This window comes from Rissa tridactyla, chromosome 4, assembly GCF_028500815.1.
Source record: "Rissa tridactyla isolate bRisTri1 chromosome 4, bRisTri1.patW.cur.20221130, whole genome shotgun sequence".
NCBI lineage: Eukaryota > Metazoa > Chordata > Aves > Charadriiformes > Laridae > Rissa > Rissa tridactyla.
This window is the reverse complement of record NC_071469.1, coordinates 54,762,170-54,776,621: the sequence shown is the minus strand read 5'-3', so window position 1 is coordinate 54,776,621 and position 14,452 is coordinate 54,762,170. Positions and strand designations below refer to the sequence as shown.

General features: G+C 45.5%; 1 protein-coding gene across 4 annotated transcripts in view; it reads left to right on the top strand.

Annotated features, from left to right (window-relative positions):
- ITPK1 (inositol-tetrakisphosphate 1-kinase) overlaps window positions 1-14,452 on the top strand; it is a 174,918-nt gene that overhangs the window by 12,627 nt on the left and 147,839 nt on the right. For 2 of the 4 annotated variants that reach the window (XM_054199348.1, XM_054199347.1), the window contains exon 4: window positions 2,546-2,747. In XM_054199348.1, coding sequence (XP_054055323.1) covers window positions 2,653-2,747 — 95 coding nt within the window. In that variant the 5' untranslated portion in view covers window positions 2,546-2,652. The other 2 variants (XM_054199346.1, XM_054199349.1) reach the window with 2 other exon arrangements.

The window sequence follows — 14,452 nt, the reverse complement described above, 5'->3', positions numbered from 1 at the left end:
CTGATACAAATACAGATTTTGAGCTTAACATCCTGATACAAATTTTTATAAAGTCTAAAATAAATCCAGTGAAATGATAGCTGAAATAAAGCACTGGTATTAGCAAAAGGAAACACTTCAAATCAGGAAACCCAAATCATTTTGTTTCAGGATTCTTACCTAATTTTGATAGTGCTTGGTAAAATGTTGTATTTGGACCTTTTTAAGTTACAAATTTTCCTGAAGTTACCACACTTCCCCAAAATGTTTAAATATCAGTGAAACATTCTGCAGCAGGAATCATGCTATCAAAATACATTTACTAATTCTAATTACGTTAATTAATGAACTGTGCAAAAATCTGTGAATATGATTTAGATAAAAAGTTCTCTGAAAAATAAAGGTTATAACATACCAGTGGCAAAAAATTTAAAGATGAAGGAGAAAAAGAAAAGATATTTATTCCTCAAAGCCAGCACAAATGGAGAAAAAGTGCTATTATACTGTGGATAATAAGGCTCCAGGGAGACCCTATAGCCCCTTCCAGTACCTAAAGGGGCTACAGGAGAGATGGGGAGGGACTCTTGATCGGGGAGTGTAGTGATAAGGTGAGGGGTAACAGTTTTAAACTGAGAGGGTAGATTTAGATGAGATATTAGGAAGAAATTCTTGACTCTGAGGGTGGTGAGCCCCTGGCCCAGGTTGCCCAGAGAAGCTGTGGCTGCCCCATCCCTGGAGGTGTTCAAGGCCAGGCTGGATGGGGCTTTGAGCAACCTGGTCTGGTGGGAGGTGTCCCTGCCCAGGGCAGGGGGTTGGAACTGGATGGTCTTTAAGGTCCCTTCCAACCTAAACCATTCTATGGTTCTATGACACAGATTTTCAAAAAACATCGGTATGAGCTGTTTGTAGGTGATTCCACTCCCCACCTACTTTCTAATACGCTCTTGGTTTAGGATGACTTCTGACTTCGCTGTTCATGTAAATAACAACAGGAATGTAGAACGGTCTCTACCTACTCCTTAGGTCGATGACCCCTTTCATATTTCCTAAGGCTTTCCTGGCTTTCTCCCTTCTTTCCTTTGAATGGACGCTTCTGCCACTTTGCCGATACTCCGCTGAAGTTATTAAACCGCGTTCGTGGTGGCACAGTGAGTCAGCAGAACTTGCTGAGCGGTTTCAGCCTCACCAGGCTCCAGGCTGGGTTCACAGACAGCATCGGCATGGGAGCATCGTCGGCATCTCAGGGCAGGATCACAGGTACTGCCAGCCACTCTGCGAAAGGCACAATTATTATAAAAGCTGTGCTTTCCATTCCCAGAGAAACAGAGAAAAATGTTCAGGCTGGATGATGCTCATTTCAGCTGAAAAGGAGAAACAAAGAGGGGAAAATTGTGCTGTGAGATAGCACAGTAATTCAGACTGAAACATTCTTCCTCCGACACGAAGCAGAGGACAGCTGCCTCAGTCTTTAGGAATGCACATCCCCAAAATCAGAATGCCTGCTCATGCTGGTGATTGTCTGCCTTCTCCAGCCTCCTGCAAAAAAAAAGTTAAATAAGAAATAGCTGTTACCAAAACTTCTGTTAAATCCTTACAGATACTTGCCAAATGCTGGAAGAAGGATACTTTTTTTGGGCGTATTTAGTGGAATCTTTTTTTCTGTGAAAGATGTACACCTTTATACTGAATAACCATTTTTAGTAGCTCTAATAGGGAGTATAAGTAGTGGTATAAACTGTTCTTCCCTTGGAAACCACAATTTCATGGCTCATCGACGGGCCTCACTCCCGGAGAACACTGAATGCCTCCGGCCCGGATGGCCCGGCGGCGTAGCGCCGGTATCCTTCTGAGCACGCCGGGACGGGGCCAAGATCCGCCCCAGACCGATGCCGGTGCCCCCGGCGGGGCAGGGGCCGCGCCGGGGCAGCCCTCCGCCAGCCGGAAAAAAGGGTCACTGTCTCTTTAAGGCTGCGCCGGGCGCCCCCTGCTGGCGGCGGTGCGGCGGGCGGGCGCCGTGCCCGCGGCGCGGGGCGGGCGGCGGGCGAGGCCCCTCGGTGCGCGCGGGGCCGCGGTGCGGCGGGTGTGTCCTGCCGTCGGTCGCCCGCCCCTGTGCTGTGGGCTGGGAGCGGGGAGAGGAGGGGACGAGCCGGGGGAGGAGGAGGAAGTGGAGGCGGCTGCGAATAGGGGGCAAATGGGGAGCTGAGCGGCTGCAGCAGCACCGCGGCCGCGCAGCAGCAGCAGCGGGCGAGCACGGAGGCGAGCCGGCGGCGGGGTCCGTGCGGGCGGAGGCGGGCCGGGAGGGGGCGGCGGGCGGCAGCGGCGTGCCTGCGAGGCTGGCAGCGGGCGGGCTGGCGGGGGTAGCGGCTTCCCCGCCAGCAGAGGCACCTTCCCCGCCCGCCTCGGTGAGGTGCCTGCCGGTGCGGGGCAAGGCCTGCCGGGGGCTGCACGCCGCGGCGGAGACTGCGCTTGGCTCGGTTCAGCGGCGCAGGGCTGGGCGGGCGGGGGGTAGCGCCGGCGTCCTCCGCCGGACACGGACTGATTTTTTCTTTCTCTTCTTCTCTTAAAGCCGTTGCTTGGCAGGCGCTGAGTGCGAGCGGTGGCCGGGCTGCCCCCACCTCCCCGGGCTGATTCCCCATCCTCGCGGGGCGGCCGCCGCCTCTCCGTACCGGCACCATGCAGACCTTCCTGAAGGGGAAGCGGGTGGGTTACTGGCTGAGCGAGAAGAAGATCAGGAAGCTGAATTTCCAGGCCTTCGCTGAGCTGTGCCGGTAAGGAGGCGGCCCTCGCCGCGGGGAGCGCCGGGGCGGCCGCCGAGGCAGTTGGGGCGGACGGCGGCCCCGGGATGAGGATGGGACCGGGGCCGGGCTGCTCCGGGCTCGGCCGTGGCCTGCGCCGGCCCTCGAGCGTTTTGTACTGCATGCGTGGTTCCCCTCAGCCGGCTCTGCCCGCCGGGAGCGGGAGGCGGCAGGGCTGGCTGGTGCCCACGGGGCTGAGGTCTCCTGCCTCCCGCTCACCTGGGCGGCTGCCGCACGCTCCCGGGAAACTCGGTCCGGGCCGGTGCCCGGCGTCTCTGTGTGTGTGTGTGCGAGGGCCCGGCACAGAAATTTACCCGGGTTATTGCCAGGGTCAATTTCTGTCTGGCACTTCCCGAGCGGTCTCTAGTATTCCCGGTGAAATACTCTCATTTGGGCTCTCTACGGACCTTGCTAAAATTTGGAGTTGAAGCTGAGTTATTATTAGAAAGAGTCAAATCAGTGGGAGTAACTTTCCTTCATGTCATGTGAAAACACATAAAATTAGGTTATACGAACCCCCGAATGAGCTTGTATTTACCGCAGACGTGAATGGGATGTCTGAAGGTAATAACTCTATGTATTTTCCACACTCCTAGAGGTAAAGGTTAGTTCGATAAGCTGCTGTAATTAGACTTTATCTGAATGGCTTAGAGGATAATATATGCAGTATATTACACAATTTTATTATTTAATTGTAAATGTAAACTCCATGCGGGTCCAAGGTCTTGTGACACACGCATTACAGCTTCTGATACCAAATAACAGCTTTTTCTTATTTATTTAATTCCAATAGTAAGTTTATACTGAGTATATGAAATTAATTTTGATAATTGAAAATATTCTAAGTAACCTGTGTTCTTGTTTCTGCGATGCCTATTCAAACTTTGCAGAATATATTTGAAGTCTCATAAAATACACTGTATTACAGCATGCCATGTAAGATTTCTGTTGGCAGCCCTTGCTCCTTTCTGTAAAGATGAAGGAGGCAGAAGAAACAGAAAACTATTTCAAGAACGTAACAGAAGCTTTTACATCAGCTTGTGTTCTTGGCATTCTGTATCTTCTCTGTCAAACTTCAGCAAAACTTACCAGAGTTTTTCAAAGTATAGAAAAGGCCACAGGTTCTGGTTTAATGTATTTTTAAATTTCATGTGGTTCTCCAAACAAAATACTTTGGGATGAATAATGCTGTGCTTTGACCTTGCCTAAGAGATTTTTGGTTAGTCTTTGTGACACTCCAGAATATACTTCTAACTCTAATAAGCATAAGCAAAATGTAATTTTTAGGGACTTGAGGTTTTGTATAGGCTGGTTTTTGTTCCTGGAAAATAAGGGGAATCTCAGAAAAGAAGCAGAAAAGTTTCTGTAGTAATTCGTCTTTCATTCTTGGTATTATGTGCTTATATGTAGGAATCTCCAAAACTGACTTTCTGCCCTCCGCTGTCCTTGTTTCTCTTTTTGACTCGGTTCTCTGCTTAATTTTTCTCTACTTCAGAAATTCCTTACACTTTTGTTACATAACATGGATCTACAATTTCTTTGTGTACTGTACAGATTTATTAATAGTTTTAGGTCCTTGCAGTACTGTGAAAATTGACCCCAAAGTGTCTCTCTTGTTACACTTTACTAATTTCTTGATGAAAATTAGGCTATCTCGTTCTGTACAGGCTAAGCTCACTTTGAATAGCATTTACAGACGTTGGATAGATATGTCTGTTCAGTCATGCTTTGGTGTTTTAAAAAGTGTTTAATACTAGCCTTTCTGTAGAAGCTGGTTAAAAGATCAGTACAGTCACTGGAGCAAGCTGCGATGGTATCTTGGATGCTCTATTTTCCTTGCCCGTAACTTCCATTGACACCAATGGGAGGCTGCATTCATTTAGGCAAAGATTTCAAGTATTTTATACATATTATCTACTTGATTACTTGTGTGTTTGTAAGCTTTTGTTGCTGTAGAAAAAGCGGTGCCAAGCTCAACGTACATCTTAACAGAAATATTGTGTATGGTAGGAAATAAGGCAAGTGTACTCATTCCTGTACAGTGATTCATGCCTTAGAGTGGACTATGTGTCTATGTCTGTCTACTCTATGTACTTTATGGTGACTGTTACTTGGAATTTATTTGCATGTTGCCTAGGGATATACTTTCTGAATGACTACAAAGTTCAGTTTTGTTTGTACGGGTTTGCAGTGAAGCAGTGATACAATGCAGGAAAGTAAGAGAAGCCTCCTAATGAATTTCTGAAGCATGCTGTGTTTAAATCAGGGATATTGTTAGGATGAGAAAAATCTGCCAGTGCAGCCACTTCTAGTGGCTGTCCTAAAGGGATCACGGACAGACATTTTAAAATCTCTTTGGACCATCCTCTGAGAGAGAGCCTAAGCGCTGAACCGCTTTCTTAAGAGTGGTTCCAGCTTTTGTGTCCAGCAGCTGAAAAGTTCTTATATTGTCCTAGCTGAAATGAGTCGTGAGTGAGTGTGAGTGGACCAGCAGTTAAGGTGCTGCTTTCGGGCATAGGCAGACCTGCCTTCAGGTCTCTGCTCCACAAAGACTGGGTAAGACCCTTAAATACTTTCCTCATGTTTGGATCTGTCTTTAAAGTGCAGCTTAGGCTGCTGGGTTTCAATAGGTTTCCTTGTTAAATTTTGGCATCTGAATTCTTCCAGTTTTGTTACTGGAGAACTTATAGGCACCTGCTGCCTTTTCTTAAAGTTTTTGCTTCGTTATGTAAAGTTCTGGTGACATGTGTGACTGGCACAGCAGTTGTCCTGCCCGAACACAGTGTTTGGGACTTTTACCTAAATTTTGTATCCACGAGGTAATATTCCTTGTATCAAAGGCCTTTGAGGTCACCTGCACTTTTGTTCCTCACTGCAGCACATTAGATACGTCCTACTTAAGCTGTATTCTTTGTAGAGCATAAGAGCCTTGGCTGTGCCCTCCAGGTGTACCCCAAGGAAATGAAAGCAGTGCCTGTGGTCATACCTACCTCCACATTTATAGCCCGGACCAGCGGTCCCCAGATTGTTGGGTTACAGCCCACTGCATCCCTTAATACTTCTACATCTCTTTCAGAGTTCTGAGTGGTGTGGTGAGCAAAAAAGGCAGTGTGGTTTCACAGCCCTGTTGCAGAAGGTCAGTGGTCCCTGGGGTAGCACCTTGAGAGCTCTCCAGCTCTGTGCCATGTCTGTAGTACCATGGCAGGGGCATTCCTTTGGGAGCAGGTACGTCATCGGTTTTGGTCTCTGCTTCCCACAGCGGTTTTCGGTTCCACCCAGCAGCTCCTTTCTACATAAGCCGTCAGTGGAGTAAGACTCTTCTGTTCCTTTCTGTGCATCGGTATGGTTTCACTGGGGAGTAGACAGTCTCTGTCTCAGCCTTGCTGATAAGAGGGCATTCCCACTGAGTTGTGATGTGGGATTGAGCACTTCTGTGTGGAACAGGGCACTTAGTACAGGCTTCTTATCTCCTCAGTGAGTTTATTAGTCAGGAGGCAATTTAAGAAGCTACTACTGCCAAGTTGTCATATGCTTTTGAGCAAAGATGCTAGGTCACCATGCTTTCTGTTGAACTCAGTGCTATCTGCATGCTAGCATATATGCTGCAGCTGCAGTTCCCTGACTAGGGCCTCTTACAGGACTGCAGCGTTCACATGTCTGGTTTGTGCATCTGAAGCAGATTTTCCTGTGAGTCTTTATGTTCAGCTCCACCAAGGTGATGGCACAGTCTCAGAGCTTTAGGTAGCTGGCTACTGGCAAAATATAGAGTATCTATAGCTTGCTATCATGGTTTAACCCCAGCTGGCAGCTACGCACCACACAGCTGCTCGCTGACTCCCCCCCAGTGGGATGGGAGAGAGAGTTGGAAGGGTAAAAGTGTGAAAACTTGTGGGTTGGGATAAAGACTTCCCATTGGCAGGCAGGTGTTCAGCCATCTCAGGAAAGCAGGACTCCATCATGCATTACTTGAGAAGACAAACACGGTAACTCCAAATGTTGCCCCCTCCTTCTTCCGCCGGCTTTATATGCTGACATGGGGTCATATGGTATGGAATATCCCTTTGGTCAGTTGGGGTCAGCTGTCCCGGCTGTGTTCCCTCCCAACTTCTTGTGCACCCCCAGCCCACTCACGGGTGGGGAGCAGAAAACGCCTTGGCTGTGTGTAAGCACTGCTCAGCAGTAACGAAAACATCCCTGTGTCATCAACACTGTTTTCACCACAAATCCAAAACATTAGTCCCATGCTAGCTACTATGAAGAAACTTAACTCTATCCCATCCAAAACCAGTGCACCTGCTAAAAAGAAAGACAAGGTTTTCTGGGGACTCCTAACTGAGAATTTAGGAGCCTGCGGTGTAAGTGTGTAGCTCTGAGGTAGTCATGTGTCCCTGCCACCACTGAAAGGAAAAGTTCCTCCTTCCTCTAGCTGCTTGGTCTCGTCCTCTGTCTCAGGCTGGGTTTAGTGGTTATGCAGTTGGCAAAGACTCTAAATACAATCAGTTCCCTGCTCATCACATTGACCTTGGAATGGTTGTCACTGTGCAGGTGCAAGAGCACTAATACAAAGTTAGGGAAATGGAATTGCTCTGTTCCATTACAGAGATGACAGAGCTGTGGTGTGAATTGTAGATGGTGGTAAGGACTCTTGGATACCCATATTATCTTTTTGTAAAATATGCACAGATGTATGTGCTGCCAGGTCTCTATGGACGTTGTGAATAAAAAGACTCCTGTTCACACCATACGAGGAGTGGTGGTGATGCAGAAAAGTTCATATATGTGTTCAGAAAATGAGTTGTGTTTGGCACCAGTTCAGAGTAGCAAGGTGCAGCCATTTACAAATGGCTGTTTGCTCTGTAAAAGCCTCCATTTCCTTAGCAGTTGGTCTGCATGTCATTTGTTAATATAGTCTCTTCTGGGAGCCACGGAGATGCCAGGCAGTAAGGTTATGGCAACATGAATAAGTTACAGTGATATGAGGTGAAGTGAAATACGCTTCATCAAGAGGAGGTAACTTAAAGTCCCCCCATTCCGAACAATAAGCTACTTCTCAATTATTTTTGGCAAAAGCATTCCCATGTGCAGTTTGTAAGTTTGCATGGTAATGTGGTAACTTTTCTGTGTAGCTATATACATGATGAGTCAGAATTTCCCCTTTATAGCATGTACAAAATGAATAGTGAAGGAGTTGAGGGGTTGCCTGAAGATGTAATCCGTGTCATGATAAATCCTGCAGTTTGACAGACAGAAGAACTGTGCTTGTACATCTTAATGTCCATATTATTTATGGTCAGAATTTATTGTGCTGTGTGTTTTTCATAAAAGCAGGGTGAGTGTCTGGAAGGAAAAAGTTCTCAGGAAATTATAGAAATTATGAGGAAAATCAAATTCTGCCCACAAAAGAATTAAATGGAAGTGAGGTAATTGAGAATGCCTCTAGTAAAGCCCAGTTGTCTTGATTTTTAGTGAGCAAGGCGAATTGTCATCTTCCCTCCTTGGAAGATCATCCATGACTAAGTGATAGCATTCATTCGTTGTCACACAGGAAGCTAAGGCTTCTTGGCCTGGTCTGGGTTCCCAGGTGCTACTTGCTGCTGAAGGCTGTTCTGAAACTTGAGACCATGTTCTTGAATTGCTACCTGCATCAGGTCAGCAGCTTTTAGGTTTTATGCAAGGGGATGTGTTTTTCTGTGGGTATGTAGCTCCTGTTAGAGTTTATATCACCTGTGCTGAACACCACTTGAGTATGACAGGCCACCGTGGTGGGTTGGGTTGGTTTTGTGCGTTTTTTCTCTTTTCTTTTTTTTTTTTAATTGAGTTATGATGAAGCTGTTTTGGTGGTGATACCAGATCGATCTGCTGAACATAGCAAACGATGATTTTTTTCCTACCAGAATATTAGCATGCCTAATTTAAATTTCTGCATGACTCAATCTGGTTTGCTTTTTTTTTTCTTTTTTTAAGATAAATTCATTCTTCCACTTCTGCGCATTTCATTTCAGTGATAGATAGTTAAGCCTCCTTTTAGTACATACGAGAAACTACTCTGTTTAGTAAATCTACCATAAAATGGTAAACACTGTTGTTAGTGCTGTAGAGCTCTCTTTTTCTCTTGTAAACTTTATTTGTGGTCTCTTGTGTGCTATGGCCTGTGCACAAGAACCCAAATGTGAGTTTTAAGATAGATTTAAGAATAATGCTGGTTTGAGGGTATTAATTTAATCTGTTTCTTTATATAGCAGGCCATGAAGTATATTGCATATTTTTTTCCAGGAGGAACTCAGGGGATTTTCTTTAACCCCAATTCCCCACAAAAAACCCTAAATACTACTTTTGTTAAATGCCTGGCTTGTGCCAGTTAGCTTTTACAGCCTTAAAAGCCCTAAAAATAAAACATACGTGTGTTGATCAATAGCTTCCATTGTTGCTTGTGTTAGTCTGAAATACTATATCATGAGAAGTTACCGGGGGCCGGATGGGTGGGTAAGTTTCTTTGACATCAGCTCTAACAAGGACTTACAACTAGCCTAATAGTAGAAATTATGCTAAGCCATGAAAAAGTGTTGAAGGCAGGAGCAAAAGCCCCCATGTATTTCTTGGAGAAAAAGTTCACTGTATTTCTGAGTTCTTGCTCATTCTTCCAGTAGTCTGCAGAGAAGACTCTACATCCCAGAAGAACTGGATATATGTGCATTTTCTTAATCTCTGAGAGCACTTATTGGTAGGCATCCTCCTCACAAAAAGCTTACTGCGTTACACTTGCAGAACCATTTCATGGGAACACAGAGCACAGCCGCTCTGCAACAGAAGTGACTGTAACAATCACCCTTTCATAGGAACTCTGTTTCATGATCTAGCAATCATTTACCTCAGCTTCAGGAAGTTTGCGTCCTCCTTATGGTACATCCCTTTACCACAAACTGTTTGAACTGGTACGCAGCGAGGAACAATAGTAAGCTTAGTGAGGTGGCAGCTCTTCAGAGAAGGATCTGCATTCTTTTGCAGATCGCAGGCTGAATACAAATTGACAGCGTTGACAAAAAAAAAAAAAGGCAAATGTCATCTTGGGGTACATAAGTTGTAATACAGCCTGCAAGGCACATGAAGTAATGCCTCTGTTCTGCACAGCACTGATAAGGCTGCCGCTGCAGTAGCCTCACCTCCTGCCTTTGGTTTGGGGCACGGCATTTCAAGGAAAAGGCAGATCAGCTGGAAAGTGCCCAAAAGAGAGCAGTGAGAAGGATCGGAGGTCTTAAAAATACTGTGTATTGTACTGCATTATTCAGCATAAAGAAGAGGAGGCTGGAGATGGATCTCTGGACACTGTAAAAAGCTGTTGTAGGGAAAAAAAATTAAAAAACCCAAAACAACAATCCCTCAAAAAAACCCCCAGTGTATTCACGAGTTCCATTGTAGGCAGAACAAAAAGTAATGGACTTTGTGCCAAGAAGGAGGGATGGTAGGTAAGTGGAAAAGATACTGTGTTTGTCTAGGGAGACAGTGGAATTCATCGCTGGAGACTTCTAAGACCGGTTTGGACAAATGTGCTGGGAATGACGTGGGCCTCTGGTCCCATTTCAAGGCAGAGATGCTGACCTCTCCTGAGGTCACCTCTGTCCCTGGTTTGGCACGATCTATAGTAGTGCAGAAGGTGCCTGAGAAACAGTTCTTTGTGAACTTTAAGTGGTTTGAAGTCCCTTTAGTAATTCAGGAGTCAGGAAGTTGAGGCATACAGTCTAAATGTATGCAACTTTTTCAAATACATAGGCTCAACCTGCAAGGGGTATCAGAGATGACGGCAAGCATTTGCTCTGCCTTAGTGTACTGCACCTGGGAAGCACCGATTGACAGTATATCTCGTGATATTGGCCAGATAATGTGCTATTCATCTCAACAGTTGTCACTTTTTGGTGCAGTGACATCCTTGAACGTATTCCAAGGAAACAAGGAAGGAGAGCATGTGAAACACACTAAAATAAATGTGATAATAGATAAAATAAGCACCTGTGATGGGCACATCTGTGCTATAGTGCTGTGGAACAAACCCTCTTCTGTCTGGTTATCTTCATTTTCTCGTTTTTGAGTTCAGCGTTCAATCCTCATAACAATGGTTTGTTTTGTACTAGTGGAATTTAACTCTCCTCAGACCGTGTTACGCCCTTTATATGATCAATGAGGAAACTGCTGATACTTCCAAACTCTCCAAATACTATACAAATACTAGTTAGTATTCTCTCTCTCTGCAGAGAGAAATCCTCTTTGGAGGACAGCCACGTACTTTAAGAATGGCTTTCAAAATGACTGAGTTTCATTGATGGGGGGATGTCCTTTAGTTCCAAGTAAAATGTCCTTAGTTGTAGTTCTCTTTCCTCCCAGCTGCAGTGCTTGGGCTATTTTGTCCGGTGTGGGATTGCCACTCGTACAAATTCTGTCACATAATTCCCGTGAATTGGGAACCGAAGCAGAAGTCTGCTCTTTCCCACAGCCGGGCTACTACCGATTGCGGGGAGGAGGGTGTGTGCTCATTGAGGGCTCCCAGGGGTCTGATCTGCAGAGTGGAGAAAGTCATGTTTCTAGATCTAACAGCACTCTTGGGAACGTAATTGGCAGGGCCAGGCCCAGAACTTGGAAGCAGGTTGAGTTCATGTTGAGCTGTTTAATCTTCTCCCCTCAGATGCCAGTTAGTGAAGATTTATAATGCATCTCATTTTGTCTTGTCGCATACTGCCGAGTCATGCTTGCTTGCCTGGAAGAATTTGAAGTCGGTCCTTCCTCCTTAAAAAAACAGGCTTATTTTCTCTCTTCATCACACTGCTCACACTCCTCTTTCCTTGTCAGCAAGCCATTTTCAGTACTTTCTCTCGGTAACGCACTGGTTCTGCATGTTTGGTTTGGGTCCTGAGGCATTGCCTTGGGAAACGGAATTCTCCATAATGGCACTGGCAAAGGGGGAAAAATACTTGAATGAGACATATCTGTAGCAAAAGAAAAAATACTAAATCTTGACCTGTGAGGCTGGGATGCTCCTGGCTGTCATTCTGAAGGCCCATGTTTGTCCCTTCAGACCACACCGCCAATGTGCATGCACATTGAGGGAGTCTCTCCCCCTTGAAGAATGCTAATGGGCTAAAAATCGGTGCTTTAAGAGGCCTGGTTTTAGTTGAATATTTTGGCCAAAAGCAACGTAGTTGTCCTTTTCTGATATCATGTGCTGTAAAGTGCTGGTGACTTTTGCTACTTTCTGTAATTTCCCCCCTGATGTTAGGTATGGATAGGTACCTGTACTAGCGTAATGTGTTTTCTTACAGCAGAAGGAAACAGTTCAGAGGATTCTTTGGAAACAAGGCCTTGGGCACTGCATGTAGTAGTGCTTAGTAATGACTCTTACTGACTAACCTTGATAAAGTTATCTGTGCGTTGAGGCAACTGGTTAATAGCTGATAGAACAAGTGATGTCTGGGGTGATTAATGACGCTGGAAGGAAATGATAGCATAAAGGTCCACTGGTGACATGCCACGCCTGCCCCATTGGCAGACACAGCATTGCAGTCCTTTCTCCCTGCCACTCTGAAATGACTTTTGTGGTTACAAGAATTGGTGTAATGACTAGGGCTTATTCCTTATCTTGTCAGCATGGTTTTACTACAAGGGTAGAAAGCGTCATAATTTGTGTAGGTGGGCTATGACACACTGCCTATTTCAGCAATACGCCATGTTTTAGCGAGCCCAGCAATGAACATTTAAACCCAGTGGGGTGTGTTATTTCTTAGACATGTATGTTTCAATGAGAATCTTGATTATTTCCTTGTAGTTAAAAAACAAACCACAGGGATGAAGCTGTTGCTCTTTAGCTCTGTCTGCATGTCATAAAAGCTGTGTGTAGATGCTTCTTTGTTCATGAACGTGCTATTCCTTTGTATTACAAAAACTCAGTCTCAGTTCAGGAGATTTTACAGGCTGAGGGTCCAGCTGCCTGCCGTCGCTGGGCTCTGGTACTGGTGCAGCCGGTGTGGGCTCTCCTTGCTGCCATTTGAAGGGTGAGGGGGTAGCACGGGGCAATGGCAAGGTTTCTCCCGCACAAGTTTATCAGTATGTCTTGTTTCGGAGCAGAGGTCCTAACTGCTTGGAGTTGTTTTGGTTGACAGGCCAGCCGAAGGGCGTGGGGCCAGCCAAATAGACCTGAACCTGGCCAGCTGGCACCTGGATGGTGGCTGTAGCAGATGCTTAGAGAAAGTATGAGGCACAGAGCAAATGTGCTCACCTTCCCTTCTGCAGACCCTCTTGCCTTCTGCCAGTCAGTGATTTACAGACTGCAGTGGCAGCAGTTGTGTCCATGGATCTGCTCCGCATAAAACTTTTAATGCATTTTTGAACTTACTTTCATTCCTGACATCACAGAAACGTAAGGATGCTATTCACACATGTTGGCTATTCTCTAGTTTGGCTGTGAGTAAAACACGAGCAAATATAAAGTTGCTTCTGCTGTGTTTTTGGGTTTTTTTAACCTGTAAAGGAATAGGCATTACTTATTTTTAAGTGTATACATGTTCATTTTACTAAAACACCCTGGCTCTTGACCAATGAAAGAAAAATCATTTCAGTCAAGATGTCATAAAAAGTTCAGAAGTCAAAAGCTCTTCCCCAAAGAGTAAAGACTTTCCTGTTAAAAAGCTTGCAAAAGAGAGAGGAGGAGGAGCTAACGCCTGGGTACATCTTAGGAGCCGTCTTCTACCTTCACCTAGTGCATTTACAACCGGCAGTAGAGGGTTTTGTAGAACCTAAACCCCTCTTGTAATGGAAGAGAGGACAGTGTCCAGACCCAGGTTAAGTGGTAACACTGCAGAGGAGTGCGCTCCAAAGTGAAGTACAATATTAGTACTGCAATATTAATGGAAGCTCTGTCTCTGTAGCATTTGTGCCAAATGTACAATTAATTTTCAAATAAAATCTGCACCCATCTTTTGTCTGGTACTGAACGCATTGAATTTTTCTGGTCTTTCTGTTTGTTTTCAGTTAACAGTGCCTTTCTGTAGTTTCGAGTATGGCTTTAAGAGTTGCCTCAACTCAGCGTTCTTTCACACTGTTGTCTAAAATGGATTTTCTTTGCCAGTCAGTCTTTAAGCACAGACTTCGTGCACTCAGGCCAGCCTCATGGTTTTCGAGTTACTGTGCTGTCTGGCACAGGTGCGTGCTGATAATGTGTCGACTCATGATGTGTCCGTCACGTATGGCTTTAACATTAGTCTCCTGTGAGATACTCTGGGTAAACCACATTATCAGAGGCTTTTTACAAGGCCCCTGGTATGATAGAGCTGTGTGCGAAGCTCAGCATTTAGATATGCTTGCTCGTTGGAGAGGTGGGAAGAGGAGGATAGAAGGAGCTTGTTCTGAGGTTGCCTGTGGTGCTGCTCTTGTTTTGCCGACAAAGAGGGAGCTTAATTCACTGGAGCTGTCAATCTGGTAGTTCTCAAGCACTGAAAGAAAACTCCTGTAAAAGTGTGCATAAGTGTATGTGAGGGAGGAAAGGGAAAAAGAATCTAAGTCAGTCTACTATTTTGATGAAAGGCTGATGGCAAAAAAAAAAAAAAAGTAGTTGCTGACCTGCACCCGGTTATCTGGCAGAAAAGGGGAAAGCGTAAGAGTAAAAAGGAACAATTATTGTTGCCAGTACATTGGGT